Source organism: Littorina saxatilis, linkage group LG4 (genome assembly GCF_037325665.1).
Source record: "Littorina saxatilis isolate snail1 linkage group LG4, US_GU_Lsax_2.0, whole genome shotgun sequence".
Taxonomy (NCBI): domain Eukaryota; kingdom Metazoa; phylum Mollusca; class Gastropoda; order Littorinimorpha; family Littorinidae; genus Littorina; species Littorina saxatilis.
The window spans coordinates 68,099,117-68,120,358 of record NC_090248.1 but is presented as its reverse complement, the minus strand read 5'-3'; the positions used below and the strand labels follow the sequence as shown (position 1 = coordinate 68,120,358).

Genomic DNA, 21,242 nt, shown 5'->3' with positions numbered 1-21,242 from the left:
TACAAACCTTCCCTCCATCGTACCCCTACAAACCTTCCCTCCATCGTACCCCTACAAACCTTCCCTCCATCGTACCCCTACAAACCTTCCCTCCATCGTACCCCTACAAACCTTCCCTCCATCGTACCCCTACAAACCTTCCCTCCATCGTACCCCTACAAACCTTCCCTCCATCGTACCCCTACAAACCTTCCCTCCATCGTACCCCTACAAACCTTCCCTCCATCGTACCCCTACAAACCTTCCCTCCATCGTACCCCTACAAACCTTCCCTCCATCGTACCCCTACAAACCTTCCCTCCATCGTACCCCTACAAACCTTCCCTCCATCGTACCCCTACAAACCTTCCCTCCAAATACCACCACAGTCTTACTTGCTCAAGATAGATTTGTTTCACTCATGTCACAGGCCCCGTGGTGCAGCTGGTGTTGCCGCCCCCCTCAACCCCCCCCCCCCTCCCAAACACTCAGACATCTTTTACACACCTTGTACATACCTTGTACACACGCACACACACACACACACACGCACGCACGCACGCACACACACGCACACACGCGCGCACACACACACACACAAACACACAAACACACACACACAAACAACACACACACACAAACAGCACACACACACAAACAGCACACACACACAAACCAGCCCCAACCCTCACCCCGCACAATCAATAACCTGCTCAGTTATAATAGATTTGCTTAGCTTTGCTCTTCTGAAGTTGGTCCTGATCCTTGTCTTAGACAACGTACGTGGCATCGACTTGGAGCTCTTCCCTCTTGTCGATGTCCAGCTCTTTCCAGTTCTACCCCCTTCCTCAGACCCCTCCTCCCACCCCACCCCACACACACACTGACCTGCTCGTGGTAGATCTGCTTGGCGGTGCTCTTGCTGAAGTTGGTCCTGATTCTGGCCATGGCGTCGCTCATGTCGCACACACCATTGGTGTCGATGTTGAGCTCCTCCATGACGCCGAACGCCGTCACCAGGTCCTGGATCTCGCTCAGGTTCTGCGTGCTCATGATCCGCGGGATCGCCATCTCTGCAAGAGTTTGGACACAAAATAAAAGCCTTGGATTGTTTTCGCCATCTTTGAATGTGTATGGAAGAAAAATGCTTGGGATTGTAATCGGTAGTTTTCCCTCTCCTTGCCCCCCCTACGCGACCAGACCTGGCCAGAGAGCACAACACCAGATGCTAAACTGTCAGGAACTGTGGAAGACCTGGGCCCAACTGCCAGTTCATAACATCAGCAGGCCTAAGACTATGAGTGACACAACCGTCGAACGCTGAAGAAGAAGAAGAAGAAGAAGTATTCTCTGAAGGTGTATGGAGGAAAAAAGCTTGAAATAAAATACACTGATCCTTGTATATTTAGACTGACAAAGTGATTGCCATCTCTGCAAGAGTTTGGACCTAAAAAATGCTTGGAATTTGGTTCGTTTGTTCTTGCCATCTCTGAAGGTGAATGGATGAAAAATGGTTGAAATAAAATACATTGACCCTATTGTATTCAGACTGATACCGTGATTGCGACCACTGCAAGAGTTTGGAAGAAAATTGCTTGACATTGTACACGTACAAGTATGTCCTCACCACCTCTGCAAGGGGGTCCTGATTTGGCCTATTATGGTCCGCTGGACCCGAAAAGCAACAGTTAACTAACTAACTAACCTCTGCAAGAGTTTCGACACACACAAAACATGCTTGGGATTGTATTCGTTTGTTCTCGGCCATCTCTGAAGGGGTATGGAAGAAAAATGCTTGAAGTGAAATACACTGACCCTATTGTATTGAGACTAATACAGTGCTCGCCATCTCTGCAAGAGTTCAAAAGGAAAGTGCTTTAAATTGTTTACATTGACCCTATTGTATTCAGACGGATACATTGCTCGCCATCTCTGCAAGAGTTTCAAAGAAAAATGCTTGAAATGAAATACAGTGATTCTAGTGTATTCAGACTGATAGAATGCTCGCTTTCACTGTGAGAGTTTGAAAGAAAATTGTACACGGATGTTCTCGCCATTTCTGCAAGATCAGAGTATGAAAAATGATTGGAATCAACTACAGTCATCCCACTGGACTATGACTGAAACAGTACATGTACCCGTCATATCTGCAACAGTTGGGGATGGAGGGGGGTAGGGGTGAACAACTTTGAAACGTCTTGGGATATCTGAGAGAGTGGTGTCAAAAAACAAGATTTAAACAGTTCGTGTACTCGCCATGTTATTATCTATAACATCGTAGAGTCTTAAATTCTCTGTCAGACACTTGAAATCAACGGACGGTGTAACCAAGAAGGAATAGCAGAAAACAGAAGCCTTCTTGAGACGAACAAGGTTGAGGATACAACAGAATTGCGATTATTTTTTCTTGCGTGTTTGTTCGTTTTGCTTATGTTTGCTTTTTTTATGCTTCTTCTTTTTACATTTAGTCAAGTTATGACTAAATGTTTTAACATCGAGGGGGGAATCGAGACGAGGGTCGTGGTGTATGTGTATGTGTGTGTGTGTGTGTGTGTGTGTGTGTGTGTGTGTGTGTGTGTGTGTGTGTGTGTGTGTGTGTGTGTGTGTGTGTGCGTGTGTGTAGAGCGATTCAGACCAAACTACTGGACCGATCTTTATTGACATGAAAGTTCCTGGGTATGATATTCCCATACGTTTTTTTCATTTTTTTGATAAATGTCTTTGATGACGTCATATCCGGCTTTTCGTGAAAGTTGAGGCGGAACTGTCACGCCCTCATTTTTCAACCAAATTGGTTGAAATGTTGGTCAAGTGTTGTTCGACGAAGCCCGGACTTCGGTATTGCATTTCAGCGTGGTGGCTTAAAAATTAATTAATGACTTTGGTCATTAAAAATCTGAAAATTGTAAAAAAATTATTTCTTTTATGAAACGATCCAAATTTACGTTCATCTTATTTTCCATCATTTGCTGATTCCAAAAATATATAAATATGTTATATTTGCATTAAAAACAAGCTCTGAAAATTAAATATATAAAAATTATTATCAAAATTAAATTTTCGAAATCAATTTAAAAACACTTTCATCTTATTCCTTGTCGGTTCCTGATTCCAAAAACATATAGATATGATATGTTTGGATTAAAAACACGCTCAGAAAGTTAAAACGAAGATAGGTACAGAAAAGCGTGCTATCGTTCTCAGCGCAACGTACTACCCCGCTCTTCTTGTCAATTTCACTGCCTTTGCCGTGAGCGGTGGAGTGACGATGCTACGAGTATACGGTCTTGCCGCGTTGCATTGCGTTCAGTTTCATTCTGTGAGTTCGACAGCTACTTGACTAAATGTTGTATTTTCGCCTTACGCGACTTGTTTTTTGTTGCCGAGAAAATACTTCAAAATCTGAGACAAGAATTACTAGTCTACGACCTTGGCTTTAGTGCGAGATTTGTTGCAAACCCGGACTTTGTCCGTTGTGTCACCGTAAGTGGGCGGGTACCTGCACAATCACATTTTAGACTTCCATTAAAGCCAGCTCTGACATAGAAGACCACAAGAAGTTCTAAAGTCGTGACCAAAACTGTTATAAAGATAAAACCTTCATTACCCTCTATTCTACCCTAACCCGTCCATGTAAAAGTGAACACAAAAACCTGCATACTTGGGAGAGAGAGAACGAGAGTAAAAACATGTTTCAAAAATTAATGTATTTTAACCTGCACGTATTGACGTTCACTTTGACATTGAAATATTGTGGGAGAGAGAAAGAAAATACGGGAATATACGGAATACGGAAAGTTTATTGGAATTGGCCTTTCTCCGAGAGAGAAAGAGAAAGACAGAGAGACACACCCACACAAACACATACACGCGCGCGTACGGTTACGTTCGAATGCAAATAATTGTACTAGAGTATCATAATTTTAAAATTTCTGAAGGTGTACTTACATCTATTTTCGGACATGGCCTATTGTGAACACTTTGAAACAGCGCTTACATATATCACTCAACATGCATATTTGTTAAAGTACGATCCTATAACCTGGCTCTGCACAGTTTGATAAAGTACGATCCTATAACCTGGCTCTGCACAGTTTGATAAAGTACGATCCTATAACCTGGCTCTGCACAGTTTGATGACGCGGCTCAAAGTCGTTCTCGGCCCCTTGACCCCGGGCCACAATGTGGACCCCCCCCCCCGCCCCCCTCTATTACCCCTTGATCCGCCCCTGTCGGCATAGGCTTTGAAGCAAAAACTAACTGGAGGGCTGCGCTCGCGTGTACACAAGCCTGATACCTCTATTTAATTTTAGTGTCGCACTTACAGAGCTACAAAAGAACGGTCGATTTGGGAGGGTTTCGTAATTACCATCCTCAATTCCTGCATATGTGAACAGCTCAGATCATGGGTCAATAAAGTGTTACACAGATGGTCAAAATTAAAGTACAAGATATTGCACTGGAAGTGGTACTACACTGATACAATATTCACCGATTGCTTTCAACATGGAGGGCGGTGCCCAAATTGTCTCACCTGTGATTTGTAAATGGAATTCCGAAGGCCGTAGGCCTGAGGGATTCCATTTACAAATCACAGGTGAGACAATTTAGGCACAGCCCGACATGTTGAAAGCAGTAGGTCGATATTGTAATTGTAAATCTATCCATTCAAAGGATCTGACGACGATCTCTTTCCTGCTTTCATGCGATGGTACACAGACAGAATTGGTTCTGTTCTGTTCACACACTACTTTCAGTCCACCTACCTGCAAGGGTCAAGTCCCAAGAAATATGTCTCTGTATTCCTATCGTATCACTCTCCTCCTGTTTTGTTTTCTTTCACATACATTTTCCCTTCTTTTTTGACGGGTTTCTGGACAGCAAACTCAAAACAAATTCTTTTCATCACAAAAGCGATCTTTGGAATTGACTGACGTAGTCCGAAAGAATTCATGCATCAACTTACGTCACGTATCCGACGTCATCACTTCGCATACCTTATGGTCTCGGTATTTCGTTGGTACTTCATATTTCCTACTTGTAAAATGACCCTCAAATCTAACCGAGACTAGTTGAGGCTGTATCCATGCTGGCGACACGTGAAACACATGACTTGTATTGATACGCTTGCCAGGAAGTGTACATTGAGGCAGATCCATTTGGAGGTGAGACACGCTGATTGCCTGACCGCTGAGTGATTGCATTGACCAATCAAAATGTCGAATTAACAAAGAAGGATTTACAATGATACAATATTCACCGATTGCTTTCAACATGGAGGGCGGTGCCCAAATTGTCTCACCTGTGATTTGTAAATGGAATCCCGAAGGCCGTAGGCCTGAGGGATTCCATTTACAAATCACAGGTGAGACAATTTAGGCACAGCCCGACATGTTGAAAGCAGTAGGTCGATATTGTAATTGTAAATCTATCCATTCAAAGGATCTGACGACGATCTCTTTCCTGCTTTCATGCGATGGTAAACAGACAGAATTGGTTCTGTTCTGTTCACACACTACTTTCAGTCCACCTACCTGCAAGGGTCAAGTCCCAAGAAATATGTCTCTGTATTCCTATCGTATCACTCTCCTCCTGTTTTGTTTTCTTTCACATACATTTTCCCTTCTTTTGACGGGTTTCTGGACAGCAAACTCAAAACAAATTCTTTTCATCACAAAAGCGATCTTTGGAATTGACTGAGGTAGTCCGAAAGAATTCATGCATCAACTTACGTCACGTATCCGACGTCATCACTTCGCATACCTTATGGTCTCGGTATTTCGTTGGTACTTCATATTTCCTACTTGTAAAATGACCCTCAAAGCTAACCGAGACTAGTTGAGGCTGTATCCATGCTGGCGACACGTGAAACACATGACTTGTATTGATACGCTTGCCAGGAAGTGTACATTGAGGCAGATCCATTTGGAGGTGAGACACGCTGATTGCCTGACCGCTGAGTGATTGCATTGACCAATCAAAATGTCGAATTAACAAAGAAGGATTTACAATGTTGCTTAGTGTCTGTATGAGGCTACAAGGTGAAAATAGAAAAAGAAAAACACGATCCTTGACTTTGATGGGCTTTTTCTGCTCGTAAACACACATTCTTCTGCTCATCACAGCATGCTCCATTATTGAGTTTAAAACATCAATTAAATTTGTTTTGAATAAAACTCACAATTTTACAATAAGAATTTAGAGACCTGAATCAATTAGGTATATCATACTTAGTTTGACTTTTGCAAAACTAATTACACATTTAATTGAATCACTCAGACAGACGGAGACATAGAGAGACAGACAGAGGGCAAACATCTGAGAAAGAAACCCCTTTAAAAATGTTACCATGTTTGAATTGAAACATCGCAAGGTGAAGCCATAATTCATCACCTTTCAGTATGACGTCATGAGCGTGTTCCACACTTGAAATGACGTGCTTTTGGAGCTTGGAAACTTGTATAATTTCCATTCAACGATCCGAGTTTGTTAAGTTTGAGCATATTTTCAACGTCAAACACCATGAAACTATATATATTTGGAATCAGAAAATGATAAGGAATAGATAGAAGTTGTTTTTAAGTGTCTTTTTTCATAAATAAAGATAGTGGTTATTTATCGGTTTTCTTCATTGTTAAGCATAATTCTCAATACAAAACAACAAAACTATATAGTTTTAGATACAGAACGCAATACAAAAATATAAATTTTCTGTTTCAAATATTAGTTTTTAAAAATTTGAAAAAATGACATATTTCGAACAAACATTTCAATAACAAAATTTTAAGTGACCAAGCTGAAATGCAATCCCATAATCCGGCCTAGATCTGAAATTGTGTGATAAGAAATTCGATCAAATTGATGAATAACTGTAACTGTGAAAGTGCTGCCTCGACCTTTTGGCAAACGGTAAAATATGACGTCATCAAACTGTCCTATCAATAAACGAAAAAACCTTCTATGAGAAAATCCAGTCAAAAATATCCATATCAAATTTCATAAAGATCCACTCAGTAGTTTTTGAGATATGATCTGCAGTATGAAAAAAAACAATCTCACGCCCATAACGCAAACTCATTTGGTCGTGTTCTGCCGATACTATAATGTTTTTCTTTCCTAAAACACACTATAATAGTAGCCCTTCCCAATGTCTATGCTAAAACTGACTTGTCTGTGTTGTCAATGATTTTGCTACAGTGTGAGAACAAAAAGTCTAAAAAATCTCACGCCCATAACGCTGTGACACGAAAACTCATTTGGTCGTGTTCTGCCGATACTATAATGTTTTTCTTTCTTAAAACACACTATAATAGTAGCCCTTCCCAAATGCAATGCTAAAAATGACTTGTTTGTGTTTTCAATGATTTTCTGCGAGAATGCGATCTATCTGTTTGTCGCAAAGACCGTGTGACACGAAAGTTATGAGCGGAAGACAAATCTGCTGAGTGCAATTACGTTTCAGAAGAGAGTTGGTTAAAACAGTTTATCACTCAGACACGCAAAGGAACACTATAACTTTATTATTCAGGCCATAATTATTTGCTTTCCTTTGTCATGTATGAAAGTACTGGCCTTGGTTGAAGAAAGTGACCTGTCGCTGTGCAACAAATTTGTCGCCATTTTCCGCCGTGTTTTGTAAATAAAACGTGTTTACTACCCACACATACAAAACGATGTTGTTGGTTCTTTTTATTTTCTTATTGTTTGATTCATGCTTAGCAGTTTAGTATGCTTTGTTTTCTTCTCAATTCAATGGATGGCTATAAAATAAGCATTTAAATGTGAAGGTGTTAAAATTACCCATGATCTGAGCTGTTCACATATATGTATGTTCTCTTTGTATACAGTTGTTCATTATCGGAATTATAGTTTATTGTGACAAAATCACGAAGATTTGGCTCTGTAATACATTGTTTTGCTGAGCTAATGTATTGTTGGGTTACTTTCCGTTTATCTTCATTGCTTTACACCCAATTTTGAACACTACCTTATGATCTACAATGCTTCTACATAATGCGCTTCATGTACATAAACTTATATGTTCTACCATTAATGTTTTTATGTAACCTTTTTTTTTCTTTTTTTTCTCCCTAGTCATAGTTATAGTAAAATAGTTTAGTCCCTCTTTAGGGCGAGGGCCAGATGCAAAAAAGCATATCTATGCTTATTCTTGTCACCCTCGAAAAATAAAGATTTGTCATTGTCATTGTCATTGTCATTGTCATATCTATAGGCTAACTGCTTTTTCGCCACGGTTTATTCAGTCTGTTTCATTTTCATTAACCTTGTTCACAAAACAAGACTTTAGAAATAGATGACATTGAAAAAGCGGGTTCGGGTTGCAGAATGCGCGCGTTATGCTTAAAAAATAGTACTTTGAGGTTTTAAAGCAAACTAAAAAGTACTTTACGAGATGCAGGGCAGTCTCGGACATTATAAAACAAAGAAAGTATAAAAGTCCTCGCAAGAAGTGAATAGAGGTATCAAGGTTAGACAAATCTCGTATAACAACCCTCTCTGCCAATGTTTTCATCCGCATACCCCCCCCCCCCCCCGAAAAAAATCCCCTTTCGCCTTCCCACCCAGGCCTTGCAAGGCTTGTATTACCCTCAACTGGTGTTGTCTTACCATGCCTATGCCTGTAGGCAATACCCCTACGTCCATAAACACTTTTTATTTTTCTTAGTGCCAAGTTTAATACGTTGTCTTTACCCTCCCCTCCCCCTCCCCTCCCCCCCTCTCCACCCACTCCTTACTTCCTGTTTCACACATCACAACCACCTCTTAACTCACTCTCCCACTTTTTCTTTCACACAAACACACACACACACACACACACACACACACACACACACACACACACACATGTACACCAACACACACAAACACACACACACACACACACATACACACACACACACACACATACACACAAAACACCCTCCCTCTTCTCGCCCTTCTTCCTAGTGCGTATATGAAAACCGATACAATATAATACAATACAATACCGTATTATTGTTTTGTAACGTATTGCATTGCATTGTATTGTATTGCATTGTATTGTATTGGTTTCAATAACCCACACAGTGCAATTTTAAGTCTAGTTATTGAGTCACCCATCTATATCAATTTGTGCACATCTCAAACCCTGGAAGCCCACAGTGGTAAATAGAAACCCAAATTGAAAAGTGTCAGTTGACACTTGAGACATTGCTGCACACACTTCCGCAGGTCTCTATGCAATGACTGTCTATACTTTGAGGCGAATGGTCTTAAACAAGATCAAGATGACAGTTGCAAATGATGTGGGTCACATGGCTTCAGCCTTGTCACAAATACCGAAGATACGTGCATTTCATATTTAAAGTCACACTGCTTCCGCGAAAACAGTTCTGCTCAGGGTGTTTCCCCCCAGACTTGCCCAGGCTTTTAACGTAGGGTAAGACTATCCCTCCAACTGGAGAGGACACACACCAACAAAAGACACCTGCCCACTGCTTCCTGTGCAAAGAAAGAATTTATTTCTGGAAGAAGTATTTTCACTAAAAACCAGGAGTGTCAGTTACGAAATTAATTCATGGAAACAATTCAACCGAGCACATAGCGTTGCCAGGCTGTGGATGTTTGATCAGCGTTAAAATAGAGGTGTAGTCTTATCCCGTGAGCAAGCCTCGCTAGGTCTGAGCAGGTGAGCTCAATTGCTAGGACATGTAATAGATCCTACCGCCAGTTCAAGTCAAGACTTGGGTAGAACCCATTTTGGGGGGTATAGTACAGAGTGCTTCGATCCCTAGTGAGAGACGCACGAAGAAAACCGTCAGATCACGATTGTTTATCTCCAACGTTGACAACTCTCAAGGCGTTATGACATCGAAACATCGAAACACAAATGTATACAGGGGGGCAAGCGCCTTTGGCCTAGAAACATCACAATGGTATTGATTGCACAGTAGAAGAACAAAACTTCGGGGTACGGGGAGCTTCCCAGTGAGAGACGCACATGAAAGACAGCCACCCGGGATGCTCAACCCCCCCCCCCTATCATCCCCCCCCCCCCATCACCACCGACCTCTTGTGTCAGGTGCATATGACATCGAAGGCTAGTCATGCGGAGCGAATTCTAACTTTGTATCGTATGAACTTTCGGTTGAGGTTTTTGTCGAAGTTGTGTGTGTGTGTGTGTGTGTGTGTGTGTGTGTGTGTGTGTGTGTATGTGTGTGTGTGTGTGTTGTGTATGTGTGTGTGTGTGTGTGTGTGTGTGTGTGTGTGCGTGCGTGTGTGTGTTTTTGTGTGTGTGTGAGTGTGTGTGTAGGTGTGTGTGTGTGTGTGTGTGTGTTTGTGTGTGTTTGTGTGTGTGTATGTGTGTATGTGTGTGTAGGCCTATGTGGCGTAGGTGTGTGTGTGTCTGTGTGTGTGTTTGTGTGTGTGTATGTGTGGGTGTGTAGGCCTATGCGGCGTAGGTGTGTATGTGTGTGTGTGTGTGTGTGTGTGTGTGTGTGTGTGTGTGTGTTTTCAGAGTAGGCGAGGAGGAGAGATAGGAGAAAAATGTATATTTTGCTTATGAACCATGACCCGAGACTCTAAAGACTCCGACACAAAGCAAAACATCCAACCCTCCACCAAACAGGGTGAGCAAAACAATAATCTCATGAAATACACAACACTCACTTGAAAGTCTCGTCGAGGATGTCCTGTAGGTGTATGTTTTGTAGACACGCAGAATCGAAGTCAGACGACACGAATTTCAAAACAGCTCTGTTCCGGAAGCGTTCGTCTCACTTACGAAGAAATCAGCAAGCGATCTGAAACGATCTATAGCTCTCCAAATTCCTTTACATATTCCCTAAAACTACTCAAGAAAGGCAGTAACATGTGCAGACGACAAACAAACGCCATTTTGTGTTGCACCCCGAAACTTCTACACAAACTTCAGCACAGCGGTGTGTCTTTTCTCGGGTATGAATATCCCTTATTAGGTCACAGGGTAAGGTGAAATGGCTCCAATTACTGCATTAAAACATTTCGCCTTGCGCGCGCCTGGTGTGTTACATAGTTTGCAACTACATGTATACGCATAGCATGCTCTAATTCGTATCACTGTAACAGAGCAAATATAGTTGTTTGCTGCAGATATAGTTGTTTGCTGCAGACAGTTCGGGTCTCCCAGCCAAATTCAGTGTAAATTATGGCTGCTTATGGGTGTGTCGTGTAAGCGCCTGTCTAAGAACTTCCTTCTTGGATTATTTGCGTCACTGGTGAATTGTGCTTGGAAATTTAGTGGGGGTATTGACGAAGGCCAGAGACCACATTTTGAGTGTGCACTATTCCGTGAGCTACCCGGATGTTCTTGTGTCCTGGACACGACTCTCGGCTTTTCTGTGAGGTAGGTATTGTAGGCTACTCTTGAACGTGTTACTGCGTGTACGTGCACTTTTGCTTTACGGTTTTTGTTGGGTTTTAATTTTGGTTAAGTCTGTTTGTGACTTGCTCCGGTTTCTGACTCTCTTTCGGGCTGTATCTTTGTCTCCCTCTGTCTCTGTCTCTCTCTGTGTCTCTGTCTCTCTCTCTCTGTGTCTCTGTCTCTCTCTCTGTGTCTCTGTCTCTCTCTCTCTGTGTCTCTGTCTCTCTCTCTCTGTCTCTCTCTCTCTGTGTCTCTGTCTCTCTCTCTGTGTCTCTGTCTCTCTCTCTCTCTCTGTCTCTGCTGCTTTACTAAAACCGCATTTTCCCCAGTAAAGGGACAACATTTTTAGCATGGAAGTTGGAGTTACTGTGCACACAAGTTGTTAATCATACACACAGACAAACAAACAGACAAACAGACTCTCTTCTGTCTTCCTGTCTGTTTGTATGTATATCTGCCTGTCTCTCTTTCAGACTTTCTCTGTATCTATCTCTGTATCTCTCTCTCTCTCTCTCTCTCTCTCTCTCTCTCTCTCTCTCTCTCTCTCTCCGCCCCCCTCTCTATCTCTCTCTCTTATCCTTAGCGGATTATGACTTTATTCAGTTATTCTGCAGAAAAACAAATGCTGGAGAAAAACCGTTCTTTTCTGCAGCATTTCTGCATAATGTCATCTTTCGCCGAAGCAGCGTTTTTTTCTGCAGCAAAAACATTTTACTGCAGTAAAATTGAAATCAAGAATGCTGCAGTAAAACGGTGCTGTTGTTTTACTGCAGAAAACCTGTTTACATTTTTTCTGCAGCATTTTGTCCTGGCTCTTGGTGGATTATGACATTATTCAGTTATTCTGTAGAAAAACCGAAATGCTGGAGAAAAACTGTCTTTTCTGCAGCAATTCTGCATAATGTCATCTTTCGCCGAAGCAACGTTTTTTTTTACTGCAGTAAAACAGTTTTTCTGAAGCATAATGTTTACTTGGTTTTCTGCAGCATTATTGCGATTAACTTTTTCTTCAGAATAGTCTGTGACAGTTTTTCTGGAGAAAAACGAACGACCTTGTAAAGTAGCGTTTGTATTCGTCGCCCCCTGGGATAGTATAATAGTTTGTTCCGCAGTGTACTAATCAGAAGGCGTGTAGCATAAGGGCATTATATTCAACTTCAAAATACATTCGTGTCACGCACAACTATTGGTAATTCTGGATGAGTCCATCTCTCGACAGAGGGGGGCTCGCGTGCTCCAACATTATAATGAGCCAGTACAAAATGCTGCAGAAAAAGTGTAAACAGGTTTTCTGCAGTAAAACAACAGCACCGTTTTACTGCAGCATTCTTGATTTCAATTTTACTGCAGTAAAATGTTTTGCTCCAGAAAAACCCGTTGCTTCGGCGAAAGATGACATTATGCAGAAATGCTGCAGAAAAGACAGTTTTTCTCCAGCATTTCTGTTTTTCTGCAGAATAACTGAATAATGCCAAAATGCTGAAGAAAAAGTGTAAACAGTTTTTCTCCAGTAAAACAACATCGCCGTTTTACTGGAGATGTTGTTTTACTGGAGATAAACATCACCGTTTTATCGCTTTGTGTGGCGCAAAAAAGACTGCAACAGAAAAGCATTTGAAAAGGTGAAAAGAACTGTTTTATGTAACGAAGTAAAGCAAGGTGGATTAAATATGATTGATTTGCGTCAGATGCAGTGTTCCTTTTTGTTAAGCTGGGTTGTGAACCTAACTCTGTCTAATGAAGACCAGAAATGGTCATGGCTCCCAAAAGCACTGTTTTTCCGTTTTGGGAGTCGCTTTGAGTGTTTTTTTGCGAACATTAATAGCAAACCATTTAAAGGATTGGACAGTATTAAATCGGAATTTTGGTCCGCTGTGTTGAAGGCATGGCTTGATAACAATCAAGTCAATAATAATGGTAATTCTATTTCGGGTTTGTTGTGGAAAAACAAAGATATAATTTGTCAAGGAAACCCACTCTTTTTTGCGGATTGGATTAAAAGTGGTATAATGTATGTGAGCGATGTGTGTGAGAATGGACGTTTTGCTTCCTATGAAGAAGTGTGTGAAAGAACTGGCTACACTGCAAATAGATTGCTTGAGTACAATGTTGTTCGAACAGCTGTACATCTCCTTTTAAGAAATGTCGATATAAACGATGTAAATTGTTCAGTCTGTGACATTCCGACCTTTTGTGGAAAAAAGTTAAATCAGTAAAAGAAATTCGAAAGATTCTGGTGGAAAAACAATACAGCCCACCCTGTTCAGAAGGATTTTGGAGAAGAAAATTAGGATTTGAAATTGACGAAAAGAATTGGAACTTAGCAGCCACTGTCACTAGTGAAGTTCGATTACGTGTACTGCATTGGAAAATATTGCAAAACATTTATCCAACTAATATTTTATTGTGTAAAATGAAAGTGAAGGCTGATAAAAACTGTACATATTGTAAGGATGAACTTGATGTATTGGAGCATTTTTTCTTTGAATGTCCAACAGTGCTCAGGTTTTGGAAATATATTGAAATGTACATTTTAGTAAACATTGGCGAAAGAATTAGGTTAAATGTTACATATGTGCTTTTTGGTATAAAAAGTAACAGCAAAAATATGAAGAAGATTAATCACATTATTTTAATCGCAAAGATGTGCGTAAGCATTTAAAAAAAAACAGATTCACGATTAACACTGGAAATTATTTTTGGAAATCATTTTGCTTTGAGATTTCGTTAGTCTGAAGTTTTATTAATTAAAAACAAATTATTGTTTATTTTCTTTGATATAAGGTAAAGACAGCCATACATTATGATGCGAATATTGTTTTTAAAAAGATCAATATATGATGACATTATGATCATTTTGATGCTACGTTGACACGTATATTTTTTTCACGTATGACTATTTTTAGTCCTTTTGTATAATGTAAAAGTTTTTCTAAACCGCATGTAAATGAGAGAGTATGTGTGCAAACAGAAAATACAGTTACCATGTTTGTTAAAAAAAATATATATATATATAAAAAAAAATATATATAAAAATAAAAAAAAATAAAAAAATCACCGTTTTAATGCAGCATTCTTGATTTCAATTTTACTGCAGTAAAACTGTTTTACTGCAGAAAAAAACGTTGCTCTCGCAAAAGATGACATTATGCAGAAATGCTGCAGAAACAAACAGTTTTTCTCCAGCATTTCTGTTTTTCTGCAGAATAACTGAATAAAGTCATAATCCGCTAAGGATACTCCATCGCTCTCTCTATCTCTCCCTCTCTCCATTTCTTTCTCTCTCTCTCTCTCTCTCTCTCTCTCTCTCTCTCTCTCTCTCTCAGCCCCCCTCTCTATCTCTCACTTTTGAACACTACCTTATCTATTAAAAGTCGATTTTTATGGGTCAATTGCTGTCGTATGTTTAAAAACAAATGCAACTTATCCCAACTCCAAAGTAAATACTTCAAATGGTTAAAAAAAAAGTTGGTTTTGCAAAGAAAGAGTGTGTCTGGCAACAAACGTCCCTTCAGCACTGAAGAGCGCGAAGGGGAGGGAATCTTCTCCTGTTCTCCGGACTATAGTATTAAAAGACGTCTCATAATCAATCAGCCATTCAATCAATCAACCTGTCAATCAATCAGTCATTCACTCAATCATTCTGTCAGTCAATCAATAGATCAATCTTTTTTTTTAAAATAGACGGAAACATGATAGATAAATAAAGTAATGAACAAACCGATAGATAAATAAATAAAATCGTTTATTTAGGAACGACTTTCTTCAACTGTAATTTGACAAACATTTTTTGTTATAATTTTTTTTTAAGATAAGTTTGCTCACATTTTGATAGAACATAATTATGCGATGTCTTCTGCATTGTTCTGTTGAATGTCGTGCCTTACTTGAATGAGGGCCCCAAAGGGGGGGGGGTATCATCACGATCACGAGAAGGGAAATTTTAGCTTTCACGATCACAGTTACCCTGATTTTTGTTTTCACGATCACGAACACCTTGACGAATAGAGGATCATAGAGTGATACAGCTGTGAAAAATGTACGTTGAAAATAAAATGCTTTGCAATAATGCCCATCACGATCACGAAAACAAATGACGATCACGATCACGAGACTTGATTTTTTGTGTCATCACGGATCACGGGCAAAGTCCCATCACGATCACAGAAATGGAAATTTCGGCAATCACGGTCACAGAAAGGTAAAAAAACACCAATCACGATCACGATTTTAAACCCTTTGGGGCCCTCTTGAATCAAAACCCCGCCACGGAAACGATAACTGAAACATGATCTGTTATATATCATTATCTAGGTGTCAGTGTTCAGGGAACTTACACAGTGATGCAGGATCATACAATACAACTATTTTTAAACATGACAAAGCGAGACACCTACACACCTACACACCCACACAGACACAGACACAGACGCACACACAGACACACACACACACACACACACACACACACGCGCGCGCGCATACTCACATACACACACACACACACACACACACACACACACACGCACACACACACAAATACTCACATACACACACTCACACACACACACACACACTCACACACACACACACACACACACACACATACACACACACACACACAAACTCCACCCTACAGCAATTAAAGTTATCGCAGCAATCGCGCGCACCTGATGAATAAGAGATCCGGAATCTTTACAGACAAACATGTGGTGAAACAGAAAAGGCCACATTTGAAATGTCCGAGCCCCGCCTGTATATTCCTACAGTACGCTTATTCAGCCGTTAACGAGGAGAACAGACTGAGAACTGCAAAGTTCTTTAGAGACCGTTTGCACAATGTTATCGGTGGAGTTAACTCCTGTAAGTGATACCTGTTGGCATTTCGCAAGGCTGTGTCAACCTGCCCGGGACATAAAGAAATGGAAAGAGAGGAAGAGAGACGGACAGACAGAGAGAGAGACAGAGAGACAGAGTCGGAGAGAGACAGACAGACAGACAGACAGACAGAGAGAGAGACAAAGACAGACAGACAGACAGACCTTCACTGTGTCAGAGAGGGAGAGAGAAAGTGATGGAAAGAAAGAGGGATAGCCAGGGGGAGAAAGCGAAAGAGGGGGAGAGAGAGGGATAGCTAGACAGACAGACAGACAGACAGTCAGACAGACAGACAGACAGACACACAGACAGACAGACAGAAAGACAGAAAACAGACAGACAAACAGACAGACAGACAGACAGACAGAGGAGAGACAGACGATGAGTGTATACAGAAAAGAGAGACAGACAGAGACAAATTGGAAAGAAAGAGAGGGGTGATAGGCTGAGAGAGTTAGACAAAAACGAACAAAAGCGAGAGAAGGAGAGATGGAGGAAGGTAAAGCATATTGGTGTAACCTATTCATACTTGCTGAAGCGTTTCAGAAACGAACGTCAGGGTTTCTAGTTTCCAGCAAAGACAGTTTCATATTTCGTAAAGGAATGTGAAATATGTCATCTTTGCTTTTGGAGTCAAGAGCAATCGATACATCGTCGCCATTTACATTTCACATGTTATTTACTTTATAATTATTTGTTTACTTATTTGTTTTTTTATTTGTTTATTCATTATTCGTTTGTTTATTTGCCTATTCTGCAGACATGCCATTGTGACAATGGCTCTTTCAACATATTTCATAAGTGTATCATACAGTTTGTTTCGGAGTCTCTAAAAAAACACGGTTTTCATTTATTTTTCAAAGCCCTACTTCTCTCTCTCTCTCTCTCTCTCTCTCTCTCTCTCTCTCTCTCTCTCTCTCTCTCTCTCTCTCTCTCTCTCTCTCTGTCTCTCTCTGTCTCCCTGTCTCTGTCTCTGTCTCTGTCTCTGTCTCTCTCTTTCTTTTTCCCACTCTCTCTGTCTCTTATATCGCTCTCTGTCCCTCTCTGTGTCTGTTTATATGTTTCTGCCTCTATCTTTCAGTCTGTCTTTCTCTGTATTCTCTGTTCGTCAGCCCCCACCTTCTAGTTGACACACCTTCTAGTCAGCCCCCACCTTCTCTGTATTCTCTGATCGTCAGCCCCCACCTTCTATGCCGCTCTTTCTGTCCCCCACACTCCCCCTTCCTCTTCCCCCCTCCTCCTCCCCCCCCCAACCTCACCCCACCCCGACCCCCTCTTTTAAGCAATACCGTTAAATGGATCTCTAGTGGTTGTTTGTACTCACGGGACATGCACCCGAAGAAATGGTCTCGCTCAAAGCCAATGCCAAAATGACAAAGCTGCCATTCTAGAGTAAGCGACAACTCCGGTCGCTACACTACTGTACAAATGAAAGTCAAAAAGTTAGGGAATTCCCCTCCTACTGTCAAGTCTATAGAACACGCGACAGCTATTTCAAGCGCAGCCAATCAGATCCAAGGACAGGAACAGTGCGCGTAAGGTGGGGGACAGAAGTGGTATATCTTATGATATTACCCTGCACAGGGCCGGATCTGGGGGGGGGGGGGGGGTTCCTGGGGTTCCGGAACCCCCCCCCCCCCTGGCCATCCAATGTACCTCCCAGAGAAAAAAATGTGGACTTTGGACCCCTGCCTTCAGTTGGAAACCCCCCTCCCCCCTCAAACGAACTTGGTCCGGCCCTGCTGCAGTTGTTGCTCTTCAATTGTCAGAGGCCTATGCGTAGCTCTTGGATTTAAAAAACACGATAAGTGGTCTGCTTCTAGTTCACTTCCCGGTCCGCAACTCTCACACGTGGTGAGACATATATAATTACGTAGTTCCAGATGAACTTGGAATGGTCTTCAGTATAGCCTCGCAACTGGGCAGAGGAACTTGATCGCAGCTGAGCGTATTGAAAAGTCAGTTTTAGTGAGTGTTAGTGAGTGTTAGTGAGTGTTAGTTAGTGTTAGTGAGTGTTAGTCAGTGTTAGTCAGTGTTAGTGAGTGTTAGTGAGTGTTAGTCAGTGTTAGTGAGTGTTAGTGAGTGGAACCTGATCTTTCTATCCGTTGTCGATTTTTATTGAAGATAAATCACATTGAGAAAAAAAAGTGCATTCAAAGCTGTTGAATTTTCGGAGAAATTTGTTTACTCGGTTTTTTTTAAAAGAAATGTTGTTTCTACTTTGAAAACAATTGTCTTTGGGCTTTCAATTTACGATTCACTTTGTTTTACTTCTTCAATTTGTTCTTAGCTGTTTTACATGATTATCAACAACTTTTTCTGTGGCAACTGTGATTATTTAACATGTATTCCTAACAGTATGTGTTAGCTTTTGGTTTGTTGGAAAAAAAGTTATAGTATATCTTTTTGACTAGACTAAGTATTGAGATGATTTATTGAGAATTTCTTGGGGAAGATTTGATAGCAATATGTTGACTTCTGCGACAAAATGTAAACTAAACTGCCCCTACCCCATTCTCAAATGTGTAGCCACTTCGCATTTGTCCCCTTTCTTTGATTTTTTTTAGAACTGCGTAAACATGACACGAAAAAAGTACGCTTCAAATAAGAAAGAGGTCATATTTATTTTTTTAAATAGTTTGTTCTCTTTCAGCGGGAATTCAATGCACAAGTTATGAGCGGAAGCTTCTCCGATCTTCACGATAGAACCCCTTTCCGATAAACTCTCGTCTCGGCGATCTGACACCTTCGCTTAACGAGAACTGAAACGATCACTGCACAAGAGTCTCGGCCGCCCAGCCAGGAGGACACTTCGCATCTCCTTGAACAAAAGAGCACTTTTGGATTTAACGTCTGCTCACAGGGTGTTCAAATAAACATGGATAAAGGTGGCATCTTAAATCTGGACAGTTCTATTCAAGAGGTAATGGAAATGCCAGCTAGCAAGTTGTTTAGCCATGCCAGGAAACTAAGTGTGACACTGACTGGTTGTAAAAATGTTGAACAATGGCGGGAACGGATTATTTTGAGTCAACGAGTGCATATGGGAACCTACTTCGACATACAGGTTGGTTATTGTTTTTGTTGTCTCCCTTATGTTATTGTTGGCTTTATGCAACATTTTGTATACCCATTTTAGTTCCTTAGAATCCACGTTGCTCAAGACACAAAGAACGACAAAAAGGAGAAAAGCTTTTGGACATTTTCTAAGTTTGGCATTGTTTGCATTGTTACGATCGCAATATGGAAGATCAAGGACATAATCAACACTTGTAAAAAATATAATTTCATTGAGGGCACCAAAGGGGGGGTATCATCACGATCACGGGAAGGGAAATTTTAGCTTTCACGATCACAGTTTATACCTTGATTTTTGTTTTCACGATCACGAACACCTTGACGAATAGAGGATCACAGAGTGATACAGCTGTGAAAAATGTACGTTGAAAATAAAATGCTTTGCAATAATGCCCATCACGATCACGAAAACAAATGACGATCACGAGACTTGATTTTTTTGTCATCACGGATCACGGGCAAAGTCCCATCACGATCACAGAAATGGAAATTTCGGCAATCACGGTCACAGAAAGGTCAAAAATCGCCAATCACGATCACGATTTTAAACCCTTTGGGGCCCTCTTCATTGTTATACTTAACTTTACTTAACTATTGACTCCTTCGGTGATGTCGGACTGCAGAAAGTTAAAGGAGAAAAAAGAAGAAAAAAAAGGCAAAATAATGACCCACCCTCCAATTATAAAAAAAACACACAAAAAAAAACCCCAGAAGGAAAGCATTTTCCAAGCACGGGGTTGAAGATGCAAAAGATAATACTCCCATGTACCTTCCTTTTTCCAAAGACTTACACTTATTGAATTATTTATTTATTCATTTATTTGTTTACTTGTATTTTATTTAATCTTATTTTATTTATTTTATTTCTTATAAATATCATTTTTCTATACAATTTCATTTCACTTCGTTTGCTACTATTCAGCCTTCAAATAGATGCAGGTCGTCAATATTCTATCACATTTGTATAGATACTGGAAGAAACAAATCCTTTAATCCTTTCTTAACGCGCATTCTTTTACCGTCTGTTACAGAATGAGTTCGGAGACAAACACAGCAAACCGTTGGACACAATATGCCACACTCTCAATGAACTCTTTGACAAAGTGCGTGAAGCCATGAACGACCTTGACCCTGCTCTCAAGCACGTGCTGATGGATTCCGGCGGAAGTGACGACAGCACCGACATTGAGAAGCAGATCGAAACGAGGCAAAAATGTCTGCGGTCTGCGCAATGTTCCGTGATTGTGGCAGGTATGTTACCGTTCTCGTTTCTTTGAGGTGTCCCTACAACTTGAAACGTACACTCGGGTATACGATCGCACTCATCATCACATGTCTGTGGAGGCTCCTATAGAATCCTGCAACTTAACGACATACCGAAAATCAACGGCCTGGCTGCTTCGTAGCTGGAGCAATCTTTAAAAAAAAAATTTACTTCGTGATTGGCACCTATGTCAATCTGTTAAATTAATTCAGCGATACAAACTCACTGCGTAGAGACTTTACCATGCTGTTAGTTTAAAAGTGAAAAGTTGCTCTTATTCTATGTGCAACCCTCAGCAGAACTATGACGGTGAGCATTGTCATGCAATAGTTTTATGTCATGTTTTCTCACTACTGTTTTGTTTGTCTAGGTTCCGTTCGTTTTTCTTTATTTAAATGTATTTTATTCATACACACACAAACACGTACACACACTTTCTCTTTAAATAACCCCCTCCCTTCCTCTCTAAGTGTGTATAAGTAACTATAACCTTTTTCCTTCTTACTATCAATATTATTTGCGTCTGTAAGATTAGGCTTTTCCTAAAACCTCTATCCTTTGGTAATAAAGTTCAGTCTCAGTTTCAGTTTCAGTTTCAATTTCAATTTATCTCTCTCTCTCTCTCTCTCTCTCTCTCTCTCT

The 21,242-nt window shown here is 40.7% G+C and overlaps 2 protein-coding genes across 6 annotated transcripts in view; one reads left to right on the top strand and one right to left on the bottom strand.

Annotated features, from left to right (window-relative positions):
- The window catches only part of LOC138965462 (uncharacterized), a 75,883-nt gene extending 58,202 nt beyond the window's left edge, over nt 1-17,681 (bottom strand). Inside the window, exons 1-2 of one of the 2 annotated variants that reach the window (XM_070337621.1) lie at nt 17,583-17,681; nt 868-1,052 (exon numbers count right to left, since the gene is read on the bottom strand). In XM_070337621.1, the coding sequence (XP_070193722.1) occupies nt 868-1,052; nt 17,583-17,589 (192 nt within the window). In that variant the 5' untranslated portion in view covers nt 17,590-17,681. Of the gene's footprint in view, nt 1-867; nt 1,053-10,647; nt 11,061-17,582 lie in introns of those variants that run through there. The other variant, XM_070337622.1, reaches the window with a different exon arrangement.
- LOC138965461 (uncharacterized) overlaps nt 11,227-21,242 on the top strand; it is a 24,150-nt gene continuing 14,134 nt past the window's right edge. Inside the window, exons 1-3 of one of the 4 annotated variants that reach the window (XM_070337618.1) lie at nt 11,227-11,362; nt 18,912-19,325; nt 20,368-20,587. In XM_070337618.1, coding sequence (XP_070193719.1) covers nt 19,137-19,325; nt 20,368-20,587 — 409 coding nt within the window. In that variant the 5' untranslated portion in view covers nt 11,227-11,362; nt 18,912-19,136. Of the gene's footprint in view, nt 11,363-18,071; nt 18,227-18,896; nt 19,326-20,367; nt 20,588-21,242 lie in introns of those variants that run through there. The other 3 variants (XM_070337616.1, XM_070337619.1, XM_070337617.1) reach the window with 3 other exon arrangements.